The sequence below is a fragment of the Spermophilus citellus genome (genome assembly GCF_964194105.1).
Source record: "Spermophilus citellus genome assembly, chromosome: 9".
NCBI lineage: Eukaryota > Metazoa > Chordata > Mammalia > Rodentia > Sciuridae > Spermophilus > Spermophilus citellus.
Genome location: NC_138191.1, coordinates 131,440,307 through 131,456,582, shown reverse-complemented (window position 1 = coordinate 131,456,582; position 16,276 = coordinate 131,440,307). Strand labels below are relative to the sequence as shown.

The window sequence follows — 16,276 nt, the reverse complement described above, 5'->3', positions numbered from 1 at the left end:
TCAGCCTGCGCAACCCTCTCAGCCGCCGTCTGAAATGGGTGCTTGATAAATTGTTGTGAATTAACAACGAAGGAAAAAACAACAACAACAACCACACACACAAGAGGTTTTTATCTTTGCATCAGCTGAGGCCTACGAAAAGCCCAGCCCAAACCCAAAATGTCAGCTCTGGCCCTCCGGGGAGGGGGCCACGAATCCAGGGCTTAGAACTGGCCCCACCTCCAACCGTGTGCGGTAAACAGGTGAAAAGAAGTCTAAGGCGTGGCCAGCGCGGGACAGGACCGAGACCCAGCCGACTGGGCTTCCCCTGCAGAAGGAGGAAGCGGGGAAGAGGTGGGTGCCGGCTGCCGAGCTGCCCACCGCCGGGAGAGGGAGACTCAGGCTCGGGAAACGCCGGCAGCCGCGAGATCCCGGGAGGCGCGGCGCCCACCCCGACCGCGAGACGCCAAGATGGTCTTCGCGGAGCGCCTCCGGGTGGCGCGGCGGGCCCCGGGGACCCCCGGCTCCTCTTCGGGCTGGCGGGCGGGGGTGGGGGCGCGGCGGCGGCCCCTGCGCGGCGCGTGACGCGGGCGGACGGGGCGGGGCGAGAGCGGACGGCGCCGGCGAGGCGCAGGCCCCAGGCTGACCGGAGCTGCCGCCGCCGGGCGGCCCCGCGCCCAGGTCGCGGCCCAGGGAACGGGTCGGGAAGGGGCGGCGCGCGCGGGAGGGCACCGGGCGGACGCCGGCCGGGGAGGGGGCGCGGGCGGGGCGGGTCCCTCGGCGGCGCCCCCGCGCGCGGACGGCAACTGGACCCACCGCGCCCGGCCCTCCCCGCCCGGCGCCGCGGGAGAGGGGCGCGGGGAGCGCGGGCGCTGCGGGCACCTGGGAGCCCGCCCCGGAGGCGGCGTCCTGGCCGGCGCGAGTGCGCACGGGAAACGCCGCGGCGACCTCGGAACCGCCCCGCGGGGCGGGTGGCCGGGGACTTGGAGGGGGACTCGGAGGCGGGGCAGAGCGCCACCGAAGCCCGAGACCGACCCGGCGCCGAGCGCTCCAGGGCGCCCCCGCCTGGCGCTCATTTGGTGCTTTTAGAAGTTGGGGGCATTTTGAAGTTGACGTTGCGCAGTTTCAAGCCCGGGGTGGGAAGAGCTGGCCACCGTGCCGGCCTGGTGGCGATTTTCCGCCAGGGCTTTTCGCACAAGGCACCGGCACCTTGTCTGCTGTAGTTTGTTCCCCGCCCACTGAAATGCTGCTCCCCCAGGAGCCAGGGTGCGCATCCCTCCGCAATCTGGGATGGGAGTTTCACAAGACCAGGCAGCTCTTTTGGCCACGTCTGTGCCCAATCAGAAGAGGCCAGCGAGTTTCTCTTCTGATCCGTGGTCGGAGAACTCTGTCCCCAGATGTCAGCAGACCAGGCTCATCAGAGTGACAGTGCAGAGCCTACCCCCACCCACCGGCGCCCCCAGGCTACAGATTTCCCAGTGGCCTGGCCAGACACACCAAGGCAGCCCAGCCACCGCTGCAGGGTCGCTCCGGGTGTGTTTCCTCATCTGAATTCCAGGCCAAAGGGAGCGGTTTGGGAAAGGGAAGCTGTTTGCAGCAGCAGTCCCTCCCCAAGGAACATTAGTCAGCGGCTGGAAGCTGGATTTCTATATTCTGAATTCACAGGAGTGCAGAACCATCACGAAACCCTCGCAGAACCTGCATACAACAGGTGGCCCCAGCAAACTCTTAGGACAGGTCACCCAGGCACCTGGCTTCAGAATTGAACAATTATTTTTTAGTTGGGGTTTGAAAATAATCTTTTTTTTTTTTTTTTGAGCTACAAGTCACTACCTGGCCCAGGCTGATCTTGAACTCCTGGGGTTGTTGTCCTCCTGCCTCAGCCTTTGAAGCCAAGTAGCTGGGGCCATCCGGGTGGGCTGCTGTGCCCTGCTCTGTGCCTAAAATCTTAATTACTTTTATTTACTCTTCCAAATGTGTGTAAATGGGACCACCCCTGTGCACTGGGAAGACCCTGGGAATGCTCCCTAACGCCTTGTTTTCACAAAAGAGGAAACAGGAGTGGAGAAGAGCCAGTCCTTTGGATCTCGGGGTCCACCTGGCTGCTCTGGGCTCATCACCACTGTCCCCCGCAGGCCCTTGTGTGCACACTACCCTCCACCGCCATGGCCCTGGTCAGCATCAACGAGCTGCCCGAGAACATCCTGTTGGAGCTGTTCACACACGTGCCTGCCCGCCAGCTGCTGCTGCACTGCCGGCCCGTCTGCAGCCTCTGGCGAGACCTCATCGACCTCGTGACCCTCTGGAAGCGCAAATGCCTGCGCGAGGGCTTTGTCACAGAGGACTGGGACCAGCCCGTGGCCGACTGGAAGATCTTCTACTTTCTGTGCAGCCTCCGCAGGAACCTCCTACGCAACCCGTGTGCTGAAGGTGGGCTGGGGCTACCACGGCGCTGGCTCCTTGGCTTTTCTGAACCTCAGGGCCCTTGCACTTGCTATTCCAGTCCCCTAACACCTTGGCTCCTCTCCATTCTTCAGGTCTCAGTTCAGAGACCTGCCCTGACCTCCCATCTAAACACAGTGCCTCCCACCTATTGCCTACCGTTTACCGCCCCGTAGCAGTACTGTTCACCACGCTACAGTTTTCTCCCTAATGAGCCACTGTACAGTGCCCACAAAGATGCCGTCGTGTGGCAGGTGCCCAGAGGTGTTCGCTGGATGAACACGCTGCAGATCTGCCTGTCCCCTTAGCTCAGCACAAGCTGCCTTGCTCTCCAGGGCCTTCTCTGTACCCGGCACTTGTCTGAGGATATTCCAGACGTGGTAACCGTCCTCTGCAAAGAGTGAGGATCCAGAGGTGACTCCAGTCATAGTTTGGGACCGTCGTGTCGCCTGTAGTACATTTGTGTTTTCCAGGGGGGTTTCTTGTGTCTGTTTCCTCCTTCCTTCACTTAGCACCTACCATGCCCAGAGCACCAGGCTCCTTTCAGGACACAGTGGCGATTAAGAGGCCTCATCTGGGCACTTAGGTCATTTTCCACTGGTTTTCTCTTCGTCCTCATTGACCTTGAGGGCAGCTCCATTTGCTAGGCGGGTGCTGTGGGCCCTGAGATGACTTACCCTGAGATCTGGAACTGGCAGTCTTGAGGTCCAGTCCTGACTAACAAAGGCTCAGGCCCTCTCAGAGGCCCACTGCCAGTGCCCAGCCTTCTTCCTGCCTGCTCCAGATTCTGTCCATAAGCTGCCCAGTCGAGCTGCCCACTCGCCAATGGGGCCTCCCAGAGCCTGGGGCTGGGCCTGCGTCTGGCAGCAGTCACCCCAGGCTTGGCTGGATCTTCCCTGAGCCTAAGCTCAGACCAGCATAGCCCCCGTGGTTCTGCATTACTCTTGGTTCTCTGCTTGGGGCACTGTTGCCTGCTCAGCTCCTCTGAGCTCAGTGTGAGGAGGAGGCGCCCTGCACCTGCTGAGCCCACCCGATGGAGGTCCTTGAACACAGGGTTCCTGCAGCCACCAGCCCAGGGTGCCTGTCCCCACTGGCCACTCTTGCCACGGGTAGAGTCATATTGGAATAACAGGTTCCCTGAAACCCTCCAGCCAGTCCTCCCGGATTGTGGTTATGCAGTTAATTGACGTCCTCTTCCTCCTGGACGTCAGGGGAGGCCAGTGGTCAAGTGAGTGGTGTGCATTGATGGAACTCACATCAGTCCTAGGGACCAAGCACTCTCACAGGCTCTTTTGAGATTTAATTTTAAGAACTGAACTGCACCTTAGGAGCCAAGCCAGATCAGAACAGAGCGGGAGGGAATGAGTCCAGGTCAGAGCCCAGCACGGGGACCCAGGTGGGAATGTACTGGGGGCCCCGAGGCACAGGTGAGATGCTCTTCAGCTGGTGGGGAACTGACCCTGGCTGCAGTGTCACTGGCCTGAAAGCCAGCCAGCTGGGGAAGGTGGGCCTCAGCTTTCCGCAGGGATCTCACCTCAGTTCCATTTCTCCTAGAGGATATGGGGTCTTGGCGAATCGACTCCAATGGGGGGGACCACTGGAAGGTGGAGAGCCTCCCTGGAGAGCATGGCACAGATTTTCCTGACCCCCAAGTCAAGAAGTACTTCGTCACCTCCTACGGGTAAGATGGGCTGAAGCCAGCAGGCTTGGGTTGAGGGCTGAGGACCAGGACACCTTTGCAAACCTCAGGCCTACCTGAGGGCCTCGGGAAGCTTGGGGGAGGCAGCTCCCAGACACATTCAGAGCCCACAGCTTCCTGGAGCCAGTAAGCTTCATGTCCAGGCAGGGGGAGAGGAGTTTCAGGCCGCCAGGAGTTCGCGGGGCAGTAGGGTAAGGCAGGGTGTCTGCGGGCGGTCCTGATCTAGGAGTGGAGTCACAGAAGGCCCTCCACAGCCACCAGGAGACTGGGCCTTTCAACTGGGATCAGATGCTGCCTAGGCCCAAGCGGGTCACATCACCTACATGTTGTTTCCCATGAGTCTGCCCCCGAGTGGATGCTGGAGTCCTGCAGCAGTTGAGAGCTGGGTTCCTGGGCCACCTCACTGGGCCCACAGAGTCCTTCATAGCACATCTGGGTGTGACAGCCTTGCCCTTTGCCCCTCAGCATGTGCCTCAAGTCGCAGCTGGTGGACCTCAAGGCTGAGGGCTACTGGGAAGAGCTGCTGGACACATTCCGGCCTGAAATCGTGGTGAAGGACTGGTGAGTGGGGCCCACGGCCAGTGTCCCCGCTGTGCACCCTCTCCCTCCCTCCCGCCATAGTCACTGGGTCAGAGAGCCTATGGTGAGCGCCCCTGCCGTCCCAGCAGCATCCTGGGGGCTAGGGCTGCTGGCTAGGGACCCAGCACCCAGTCCCCCTCCCTCTCCACGATGTAGTCAGCAGGACACGTTGGCCCGTTTGCAGATGGGAGACTGAGGCCTATGGATGAAAATAGTCACTAAGGCCTGGGAACAGCAGGATTCTGTGGGCACCTCCACACACTTTCTCCCTGGTCACCCACAGCTCTCTGAATTTACGGCTTTGGGGACAGGGCTCGGCCTCAGGCATGCTCTGCACCTGCTCTGCCACCGGCTGCACCTGCCCATCCCACAGCACTTGCCCGGCTCCTGCCCACACAGAACTGTGAGGCACTGGCACTGGCTTGGGCCATGCACCAGGCCCAGCAAGTCCCAGGGCCACCTCTGAGAGAGAAGGGGTGATGTTTGAAGGGTGGCTGAACTGAGGAGAGGTGAGCTCTGCCAGCCCCCACCACACAGGTCCCCAACTTGAATGTTCTGGGCCACTGTGACATAGGTGACACAGCTTAGACAGATGGGGCCTTGGTCTCTGTAGAGGACCTTTTTGTTTTGGGGTCAGATCTTTAGTAGAATGCTCAAAGGTTGCCCGTTTTCTCAAATGGGGTAACTAAGGCTCCCCATGGATAGACTGCACCCCAGGGCACAGGGAGTGCCAAGGCCAGCTGGGCCTCCTGGGCAGAGCAGCTGGCAGAGGGAGCAAGCTCAGGTCCTGGGCTTGGCCTGCCCCCGCCCCCCAGGGCAGCCTTCGGTGGCTCTTGATGGAAACCCCACCCCACCCAGGTTCGCTGCCAGGGCCGACTGTGGCTGCTCCTACCACATCCGGGTGCAGCTGGCCTCCGCCGACTACATCGTCTTGGCCTCCTTCGAGCCCCCACCCGTGACTGTCCATCAGTGGAACGACGCTACGTGGACAGAGGTGAGGCCTCACCTGCTGCCCACCCTTCTCCCAGCACCAGGATGGCAGCAAACAGGGGCGGGACCTGGCTGGAAGAGGGTCACCCCTCTTCATCCCTGTCCCCAGTAACCGTGGCTACCTCCTCTCCCCAGGTCACCCACACCTTCTCCGACTACCCTCCAGGCGTCCGCCACATCCTGTTCCAGCACGGGGGCAAGGACACCCAGTTCTGGGCAGGCTGGTATGGGCCTCGTGTCACCAACAGCAGCATCATCATCAGCCCCAAGACCAGCAGGAGCCCGGCTCCCTCCGGGGCTCTGCCTGAGACACTGCAGGGACAGGGGGAGACTTCCTAGTGGCCCTTCCCATTTCATCTCCATGGGCCAGAGGACAGCCTGTGGTCATCTGCAGCCATCCGTCCATCTTCTGTCCAGGACAAAGGGAGGGTCCCTCCAGGCAAGAGCTGAGCCTGTAGTGCGCAGTGAGGTCCCTGCCCCGGAGCTCCAGCCCCAGTTCCAGCCTTGGGCAGACGGTCACACAGTGCTGATGTTTTGTCAAAATAAATGTTTCCAGTAAAACCAGCCTGGGCTTGAGTTTACAGGTGGGGTGGGGTGCTGGCACCCCAACAGAGAAGCAGCCCAGGCTGGCTCGCTGCACTTGTCCCTGCTCTAGTTAGTGACAGCCCAGTCAGCCCTTGGGGCCCTTTTATTGAAGTAACTCACAGCACAGTATTTGAGACAGTGTTGGCCAGCCGAAGCCAAGAGACGAAGACATCACGGTCCCAGTGTCCCGACTGCCCTCCTAGGGAGGACTTGTCCATGAAGGCCACCAGCCTGAGCAGCCCTGGGCTGGAGGTGGCATCTGTACACAGAGGCAGTAAGAGCACTTGGAGTCTGGGTGGCCCTGCAGCGCCGGCCTGGGCTGGGGACCCCCTCATCAGGGTGGCAGGTGCACTTCAGCTGCTTTTGTGAGCTCGTTCTTCCACGTAGAGCTGCATCTAATGAGAAGAAGCAGGCAGCCTCAGTGAGGGCCACTGCCACCCCCTGGGGAGCTCACAGGTGGCAGGTGGTCTCTGCCCAAGGTGGAGGGAGGGGGAAGGGGCGGAGCCTCCCTAGTCCTCTTCCAAGCCTGGGCTCTGGGCTGGACCTCCTCAGCCAGCTCACCTTTAAGATGTCTGATGTCATGGTCTTCAAGGGGATCAGCCGGGGGTCATGCATGTGGACATCCTGCTCATCTGCCAGGATCCAGGGGAAGTCCTAGGAAGGTGACCCACAAAGAGGGGTGGGACAGTGGGACCCTGGCCAGCCCTCCCTTTGCAAACCCTCCCCCCCAGAGCTGGGGTCCTCAGAATCCCTGGAGAGCTGCTAGCAATGTAGATTCATGGGCTTCCCCACCAGGAAGGCTGGAACCTCCTGTGATTTCCAAGCCTCAAGCACTGAATCTGAAATGGGTGGGTAAGGACCCCTCCCTTGAGAACCCCCACTTCAGAAGAGGCAAGATGAGCTGGCAGCCCCGGCATGTGGCTCCATCTGGGCTCCTCTCCGCTCTGGGTGCCCAGATGGAGCAGGACCAGGCACACGGCCACACAATTAACACTCATGGGAACCTGCCGGGTGCCAGGCACTGCTGCCAGCACCCGAGGACACCAGCCACAACACACTCATGCCTGCAGCTGTGGCATCGTGCTTCAGAGCCCCCCAGTGGCCATCCTGTCCCCGCTAGACTGGTCTCATCTCACCTTAATGACCTGGATCTTCTCCATATTGCGGGTGGCAGCTTCTCTCGTGTGCACCAGAACTGTGAAGGTGCAGCCTGGAGAGGCGAGAGTCTGACCAAGACTGAGCCACCAGGAGCCTGCCCTGGGCCCAGCCCGGTCCCACCTCCCCAGCTGGCTCAGAAACCCCATGGTGCAGAGTGTGCGCTGAGGGCTAAGAGGGGGCACAGTTGCTAGAAGGCTGAAGCCAGGTGGAGTCAATCAGGGAAGCTTCCCAGGAGGTGGGCACGAAGGTCAAGACCAGGGTGGGTACAGCCAAACAGGGAATACAGAGCAACCCAAGACAGCCAGGGACACACTAGGGGGAGGTCACCGACCTGGGGGGTTGTGGTCCAGGACAGCATCACACACACTGATCTTCAGGATGAAGGCTCGGAGCAGCTGCTCCACGTGGGACAGCAGAGAGTCAGAGCTGAGAGTGAGAGGAGGTCTCCAGTCATGCAGGCATCCCTCCTCCAGGCCCAGAGCCCCTGCAGTGCCCCTGAGGATGCCAGCCCAGCCCCCCTCCCCCGACACAGTGGAGGAAGAGCATGGGGACCTCCCAGGCGGTTCCAGTGTGGAGTCAGGCAGGAGAGCCAGGACGCAGACAGGACTCTGCACACCAGGCCAGAAGGGGAAGGGCTTGTCTGGGGCCATGCGGCCAGTGGGAACAGCTTGGTGCCAGGTCCAGTGCCGACCTCCCATAGGAAGCATGCGCGTGCCCAGGGCCAACTTCTAGTTCACTATGGACTGATGCTAAGTTGGGAAACTGGGGCACTCCGGGGCAGCTGTGTCACCTCTCTGGACCTTGGTGTCTCCACAGAGTGAGGTCAGGGCTGGCAGTCATCAATGCTAGGATTTTTAAGTGCAACACAGGAGGATGTCCATGACAACTGTGTACTGTCCACAAAGATGCAGCCACACATGTCTCAAGAAATGGCACATCTTGCCAATTTCTCCTCTCAGGTGGTCAGAGGCTGCCTTCAGTGGGGTAGAGGGGTCACCGCTCCAGGTCACAGCCAGCCAGCAGGTGGCAGGGACAGCAGCCCACCTGATGGACAGCAGCGGAGGCTGAGTGATCTCAAAGACGAACTTCTCCACCGGGCGGTGCTCCTTGTCCAAGATCACCACCACCACCTTCTCCACGTCGTTCTGCAAGGACAGGCACCAGAGCTCCAGAGCCGGGCACTCTACCCTGCCCCCCTGCCCCTCCCTGCCCAAGGAAGGTAGCAAAGGGTACTCCCTGGCCACCTCCACCATTAGCCCAAGGCTCCCTGAAAGCCCAGAGAGTGGCACCCCAGGACACGAGAGGTGCAGCTGGGAGGAGAGGGTGGCGCCGTGGAGGCCCAGGAAGCCCAAGACCAGGACAGGAAGGAAAGGCAAGCCTGGGGCCCCGGCCAGACAGAACTTATGGTGGGGGACAGACATGGCAGGAACTCAGACCCTCTGGGGCAGCCCCCATTCGGCCAGCCCAGCTAGCCCAGGCTCCAGCCCCCCGCAGAAGGCTCCCCAAATGTGGCCCACATGCCCTGAGGCCTGTCGATTGGTAGGGAGTGGTCTCTGGAGTACAGGGATCAGGATTCTGGGTATTAGAGCCATGGGGGCCCCTCACCTTCTCCAGAAGTGGCTTGACACAGTGCAGTGTGTCCTGGATGTACTGGTTCAGCTCCGGGTGGCAGGACATCTGCATACAACCCCACACGGCTGCTGAGGCCAGAAGCACGGGGGAAAACTGACACGCCACCCGACCGCTTGCCTTTGAACAGAAACCCAGCAGCCACCTAGGGCTCCCTGCCCAAGAAATCTGGCTTCCCTTCATGGGGCTAAAAATTATGAGTTTATCCATGGTAAAGAAAAGTTCAAAGAATAATTCAGTCTCAACACTAGCATTTAATGGAACATTAGGAATGGGATTTTCAGAGTCTGAAAAGTCCCTACCAAGTTATATTTGTGCCCATGGCAATTTTCTCAGAGAATCTCAACAAACTTAATCAGAGTTTGAAAATTAAGCACTAAGGAGCTGTGTGGCTTTGGGAAAATTACTTAACTTTTCTGAGCTTCAATTATTTCATCTCTTAAGTCTTAAGTACATACCTAGGACACATTAGTTGCTATTTGGCTTTTCCTTTTCCCTGTACAACCTTTAAGTTTGTACCACTTCCAATATCTAGTGGTCATGTATTCTAATGTGCCTTCTATGGAACAGGCACTTTAGAGATTGGATATAGCACAGCATGTTTACTGCTTTATCTGCCTTTTAACCTTAAACACCCATTAAAGAGCCAACGAATGGGGAAGAAAGAGCTGGAAACTTCTGGGAATCCTCTCCCCAAACTAAGGCTCCCCTCTGGCTGGCTGGTTGGCTGAGGAGCTAGCTAGTTCCCTATCCCCCTACTCGGGATGGAACCCAGGGCCTTGCACATACTAGGCAAGCACTCTACCACTAAGCTGCATCCCCAGCCCTTTTTTATTTTGAGACAGGGTCTCACTAAGCTGTCCAGGCTGGCCTTGGATGTGCAATCCTCCTGCCTCAGCCTCCAGAGTAGCTGTATGTCACCATGCTGGTTGCAGGAGCTCTTTTAGAATACCACTATGCCCCCAGGACAACTCTAATTTGAGGTTCTCTAAATTCTGGCTAAGGGAAGGCGAGGGAAAGCTCTATCTAAGATTCTGGGGCCACCAGGGGCCCAACCCTGCGGTGTGCGCTCACCTGGACCGGAACGTTGTACTTCTTGCGTTTCTGGAAGATGCCCACGGGGTAGACCTCGCGCACGTAGAGGATAAGGTGCACGGCCACCTCCAGGAACTCGCAGAGCACGTCGGCCACCACTGTAAAAGGGGACACTCGCCGGTGCTCCGGGGAAGCCCGAAGCCCAGATCCCTCCCTCTGGGTCTGCCGGTCTGGCCTCCCTACCTTGGCCAAAGTTGAGGTCCTGTCGCGTGAGTGTGGTCATCTTCCGCGGCCTGAGGGGGCGGGGCGCAGGGGGTAAACCAAGGAACCAGGCCGGCTGTCTCCGGGGACAGGGAAGCCCGAGCGGCGCCCGCAGGTGGACAGGGCCGCACACACGGAGGGAACCTGCTCGCCGTGCAGGGCCGGGCGCACAGCGCAGCACGCGGAAGGCGGAGCCGGGTCGAAACCAGGAGCGCCCGCGCCGAGGATCCCGCTCCCCGCCCCTCCCCAGTACCGGCTGCGGCCTCGCTTCCCGCCGCGGCTCGGGTCCGGGCCCCAATGCGGGAGCCAACCGCCCGGCAGCTACCGCCTCCGGCTCAGCCCGCGGCCTCGGCGCCGCTGGGTGACGTACACGGCGCTCGGGAGCCTCCGGCCACGCCCACCCCCGGCGCTGGCCAACCCGGGCCTCGCTGGGCGGGTCCGACCGCAGGGGGCGGAGCCTTCGTGGGAGGGGCTTGAAAGGAAAGGGGCGGGACCCAACTTGGGTGGCCGCGCTGCTACCAGCCGGGAAGTGGAGACCCGCCTTCGACTTCAGGTGGGTGTGACTAAAGATAACTGTGGTCCCCACTTCTGGTCGCTAGGTATTTTCCCTCCAGGGTGTGTCTTGCTTTGGGAAGAGCAGAAAGAAAGTAGGAGTTTCTGGTGAGAGCCAGGTACGGGACATAGGTGGAGACTGAGGACAGCGACATCTGCTGCTAACCTCAGAGTTACCATCCCCAAGACCTTCAGCCACCCAACTGAGAATCGGCCGGCTTGGGGGGCGGGGAAGAGGGAGCACCGGAAGCCCCGCCCCACCACTTACTACCCTGGACCTAAGTGCACCCTGGCTTGACCGCCCAAGAGGGAAAAACTTCCTACTTGTTAACAGTAGCTGGCCCCTGTAAAGTCCCAGCCTAGTGCTAGGCACTGGATTCCTGGACTGTCTCAGAAAGTCCTCAGAATAACTCCATGTGGCCTGCTAGGATTGTCCCCTTTCTGCAGATGAGCCAAATGAGGTTGGGGTTAGGGGTGAAAAAAGCTGTCCATCACACAGCTTGCAGGAGGAAGGCAGAGGTGCCTTCTGCCTTTACACTTTACTGCTCTGGAGTCCCCTAGAGGCATGGACAAAGTCTGGAAGAACGGAAAAGGCCCTCGGAGGTGATAACATTAAAATAATCACCATCATGGATTGAGCACCCCTGATTTCTTTAATTCCCTCATTAGTCCTAGGAGCTAAGTATCCATTTTACAGTCCCATTTTGTGAATGGCAAAGAGGCCCAGAGATGTTCTTTCCATTCACCAAAATCACACAGGTGGGATACAAACACAGCTCTGATGCCTATTTGGACATGAGAGCTTCAACCAATTCACGTCTCCCCTCTTAGGATCTGGACATGACCTGTCCTCCAAAAGCTCCTTTGTGAATACAGGAATATTCCGGGGTGAAATGATTAGATTGTGGGCATTATAACCTAATCAGTCTGTCCAAGTTTGGATGGACTGAGTGACTGGATGGTGACAGTAGGCAGGCGCGGCTTGCCCTGGAAGGGTTCATCTTCCCTTGTCCCCTGCTCTGCTTCTTGGCTGCCCAGGGCCTGCACAGCTTTCCTCCACCCTTCAGCCTCCTGCCATTCAGCCAGGATGCTCTGCCTCCCCTTGGAAGAGCAATGGACTCAGCCTACCATGGACTGACCCAAAATAAACTTTTCCTCCTCTAAGTTGTTCTTGTTGGGTATTTTGGTCCCAGGGATGCAAAAGCTGACTAGTAATATACCCCTTTAATTTACAGATAGGAAATCTAAGAGAAGAGAAGCTGCTGTGGAGTCATGCGCAACAACAGGTCAGGACCAGAAGCCAAGAGGACTTTGTCTTGACCTCAGGGATGTAAGAGATTATTGGGAGTCCCATCTGTTGGCACACAGATCTAGGCAGGAGGTTTGACCCTGTGCAGCTCATTACTGGATGGCTCCGCCCAGGTGCCTTCAAACCTGCAACTACTTACTTCTAGTGGGAAGGGGATCAGTGACCTGGCTGATTAAGCCAGGGATGGCAGCAGAGCATTCTCAAAATGCAGACTTAGGAAATCTGCATCCAAATCCCCAGGGAGCCTATTAAACACAAGGCCATCCAGCCCCCCTGACCTACCTGATCAGGGCACACAGCAGGGCACTGGCCCTTTAACAAGCTCCCCAGGGGCCTGGATGCCCTAGGAAGTATGGAAATTGCTACTGTAGTTTGCATTTTGTAAAATATCAGTGTTTAACCCAAAGGATAGATGATTTTGCTTCAGGAACTGATACACTTGGCAGCACATTTTCGGCACAGCAATGCTTGGGGACTCTGCCATATCACACCACGTAGGAGAGGGCCGTTTCCACACAGAACTGGCTGAGCCGCTCTGGGGCTTACAAACCTGGGCTCCTTCTGATTTCAGATATTTGAATGTGGAAAGCGAGAGGGTCCTTCTTTACCCCTCTCTGGAGGCTGCTCCTGGCAGCTTTTTTATTGGTGACAGGCCGTGACAGTCTTAGGGGAGCAATTCCTTGGGGACGGGGCAGGGGTCCGATGTAGCATGGGACCATCAGGGGACGTGTGCATGGGTCTCTGGGCCATCTGGTCCTTCATATCTTAATTGTATCAGCATGATGGATGGCCATGGGACCCAGATTACATTACGGGGTTAGTTTATTACATTTTTGAATACCCCTTTGCCGGAAGACTGTTTTTCAAAGTTATTTGCATGTTTTCCACCATAATGACAATACAGAGGAGGGCAGCTGGGAGGGAAGAGTGGGGTGAAGGGGGAGAAAGAGCTTATCTGCCGCCTGGAGCAGGCCCCTGAGGGCTCCGCAATGGGATGAAGGGGAAACACTCCCAAGATACATCTACATGGAAACAGAGCAGGTGAGCACAAGACAGGCTGAGCAGCAGCCAGCCAGGACTGGGACCCACCCAGGCGGCGCGGGTGCTGGGGTCGCTGAGCAATCACAGCATAACCCACTGGTAAAACAAGACCCAGTGAAGTCTCCAGACCCCAAGATGCTCTGAGCTCACTCCCATGCCCCGAAGCTGGTCCCAGGATGGATTTGCTATCCTATCCTGCCTGAGGTTCCCAGGACACCAGGAGAAGGGGACAGACATAGTGAGTGAGGCACACAGCCTGGTGACAATCCCACTGATGCTCAAGGCCTAGGCAGTTGGAATATCTCCTGAACAGGGACCCAGCCTCACTCAGTCTTTCAGCACCTCACCCAGGGCCTGGCCAAATTCAGGTGCCCAGGGAGTGTGTTAAATGCGTGGACCAAAGAATCATGGAGGAAGGATCCCAGCGACTCAGGAGGCTGAGGCAAGAGGATGGCGAGTTCAAAGCCAGCCTCAGCAAAAGTGAGGTCCTAAGCAACTCACTGAGACCCTGTCTCTAAGTAAAATACAGAATAGGGCGGGGGTGTGGCTCAGTGGTCGAGTGCCCCTGAGTTCAATCCCCAGTACCCCCACCAAAAAAAAAAAAAAAGCCTGCTGGAGGAAGGGAATCGTGGTAGACGCAGCTCATCAGCACTTGCCTAACTCAGTCCCTGTGTGGTCTGGGTAAGGAGCAAACAGCTCTGATTTCAGAGCCTGGGCTGTAGGTGGCGATGTGGAGAGAAGAGCTGTTTTCAAAAACAAAGCAGGGTTTTGCCATGTTCCCCACAGCGCCCCCTATGCCCACCAGGCCTGCTTCTCTCCCCAGCACTGCTCCGTGACCAACTGCAAGGCCCTTCTCTCTCTGAACCTCAGTTTGCTCGTCTGAAAAATGGGATAATGGGTCAATTCCATAGGGATGAGTTAATGGGATACTCTTTGTTAAAACATAAAATGCACAGTGCCTGGTGTATAAATGCTCATTTGATGGCCATGATGACAATGATATTAAGACCCACGCTCACTATTGAAGTCCCCAGAACCACTTGTACGAGCCAATGTCCTAACCATTCATAGCTACACCACCTCCCGGTTTCCACTTCCCAAGGCGGCAGCACCCGCGGTGACCTAGGGAAGCACACACATCCCTGTGGCATGAGAAGCCTAAAGATGAGGGCGGGGACCCACAGACACTCCTCTCCTCCCTCACCTGGCCTGGAGTGAGGCTGGGCCTGCACAGCTGTGCCTGATCTTGGGGTCCACTGATGACCAGAACCCTGATCTTGTTCCAGTAACACTGGACAGCTTCCAACACCTCAGCCAGACCAAAGCCCACCCACGCCGGGCCCTCTTAGGGGTTCTGCTGACTTCCCAGTGGTGTTGACCCCTCGTTGGTCAGGGGGACCTTAAGAGCATCTCTTCTTAAACTTTGCTCTCTTCTCAAAGAAATGCACCAGGACGCTAAATATCTTACACGATTTTCGGAGTTTTCGGATCCTCTGAAGCCATCCTGGACCACAAGAATGACTGATTCAGCTCAACTACCACTTTAAAAAAAAATACTATCTTTGTTGAGATATAATTCACAAGCCCGAGTTCAGACTTTTCTGTGGGTGATTCAGCTGTTTTTAGTACAGGCAGAGTCGTGCATCCATCACCACCACCTAATTCATCACCCGAAAACCAAATTCCCCTTCCCCACCAGCAGCCGGCCCTGCCTTCCCTTCCCTTGACCCCTGGCCACCACCAATCCACCTGCTGCTTCTGTAGACTTTCCTGTTCTGAATAGTTCTTATAAGTGTAATCATAGAATTTGTGGCCTTTTAGGTCTTAGCACAAGGTCACAGGTTCATCTAGGTTGTGTCAGGTATTATACTTTGTTCCTTTTTATGGCAGAATACTATTCCCTCATGAATACACCACATTTTTTTTTTTAAAGAGAGAGTGAGAGAGGAGAGAGAGAGAGAGAGAATTTTTAATATTTATTTTTTAGTTCTCGGCGGACACAACATCTTTGTTGGTATGTGGTGTTGAGGATCGAACCCAGGCCGCACGCATGCCAGGCGAGCGCGCTACGGCTTGAGCCACATCCCCAGCCCCTACACCACATTTTTCCTTACCCTCTCCTCAGTTGATGGATCTTTGGCCATTTGACTACCCCAACTTATAGATGGGGAAACTGAGGGCCAAAGTCACCATAACCTGGCTGGGAAAGGAGTCTGGGTCTCTCCTAACATCCACCATCTCCCCACGTATCGCTTTGGAAGAACCCAGAGAACAGAGTTCAAGCTTATCAAAAGATCACCAAACAGCTACAGCAGCCCTGGAACCCGAGTCTCCAGGGTTTATCATCTGGTACACAACTTTCTCCTTGAAGAGAAGAATCCTGCCGCCCTTGCCTTTACCCCACTGAAATCGAGTCTCAAGCTTAGAAATCAGTCAATCAGTTAAAACCCAAGTAGGAGCATGTCTCTGTTGTGCTCACAGCCCTCCAACTCAGACTAAAAAAACCCATAGCCTTCACAGACTCATCTGATCCGGTGCTTCCTGTCTGACTTTATTGCACAAGATCCCTTCCTTGAACAGATGAAGCATTCTCCTGCCTCAGGACCTTAGCACTGGCTGTTCCTTTGAACTGCATTCTCCTTCAGTCACGTTTCATTTTCTTTACGAAATAAACAAACCCAACTGCCAAAGATGGCTTTCCTGACAATTTGATGTAAAATCACACCTCTTGGAAACCTCTTATGCTTTCTTTCCTAAATGTGCTTTGTCTTCCTAGCACTAACCACCACCTGATTATTTGCTAACTTGTTTATGTTCTGTCTCCTTCACTAGAACTTGAGCTCCACAGAGCAAGGATTGATTCTTGTCCAGGTCATTTACCCCTGCATTTTTGTGCTGGCCAGCACCGTAGTAGGTGTTCAATAGATTCTTAGGGAATGAATGATTCAAGCCTTGCAGTGAATAAACAGTATTCTCACCAAACCCTCTAGTGCCCATGATGATATTAATCTTTCAAT

General features: G+C 56.9%; 2 protein-coding genes across 4 annotated transcripts; one reads left to right on the top strand and one right to left on the bottom strand.

The window, feature by feature from the left end:
- The first annotated feature begins 217 nt into the window (after window positions 1–217).
- Window positions 218–6,253, top strand: FBXO6 (F-box protein 6). Its single transcript, XM_081308455.1, has 6 exons — window positions 218–660; window positions 2,115–2,409; window positions 3,976–4,102; window positions 4,586–4,681; window positions 5,558–5,693; window positions 5,825–6,253. The coding sequence occupies exons 2-6, from the start codon at window positions 2,145–2,147 to the stop codon at window positions 6,026–6,028; spliced, it is 828 nt and encodes a 275-aa protein (XP_081164581.1). The 5' UTR covers window positions 218–660; window positions 2,115–2,144; the 3' UTR covers window positions 6,029–6,253.
- A 109-nt stretch (window positions 6,254–6,362) lies between these two features.
- MAD2L2 (mitotic arrest deficient 2 like 2) lies at window positions 6,363–10,748 on the bottom strand. 3 transcript variants are annotated; one of them, XM_081308460.1, is made up of 9 exons: window positions 10,611–10,748; window positions 10,340–10,389; window positions 10,136–10,254; window positions 9,038–9,181; window positions 8,477–8,577; window positions 7,764–7,858; window positions 7,411–7,484; window positions 6,836–6,928; window positions 6,363–6,669 (listed from the first exon to the last, which is right to left on the bottom strand). In XM_081308460.1, the coding sequence occupies exons 2-9, from the start codon at window positions 10,377–10,379 to the stop codon at window positions 6,628–6,630; spliced, it is 708 nt and encodes a 235-aa protein (XP_081164586.1). In that variant the 5' UTR covers window positions 10,380–10,389; window positions 10,611–10,748; the 3' UTR covers window positions 6,363–6,627. The 3 variants fall into 3 exon arrangements, 2 of the variants coding, with proteins under 2 accessions (XP_081164586.1, XP_081164587.1); XM_081308461.1 differs by lacking the exon at window positions 10,611–10,748 and having other exon boundaries at window positions 9,038–9,109; window positions 10,340–10,517; XR_014023833.1 differs by lacking the exons at window positions 7,411–7,484; window positions 10,611–10,748 and having other exon boundaries at window positions 10,340–10,517.
- Between the last annotated feature and the right edge of the window lie 5,528 nt (window positions 10,749–16,276).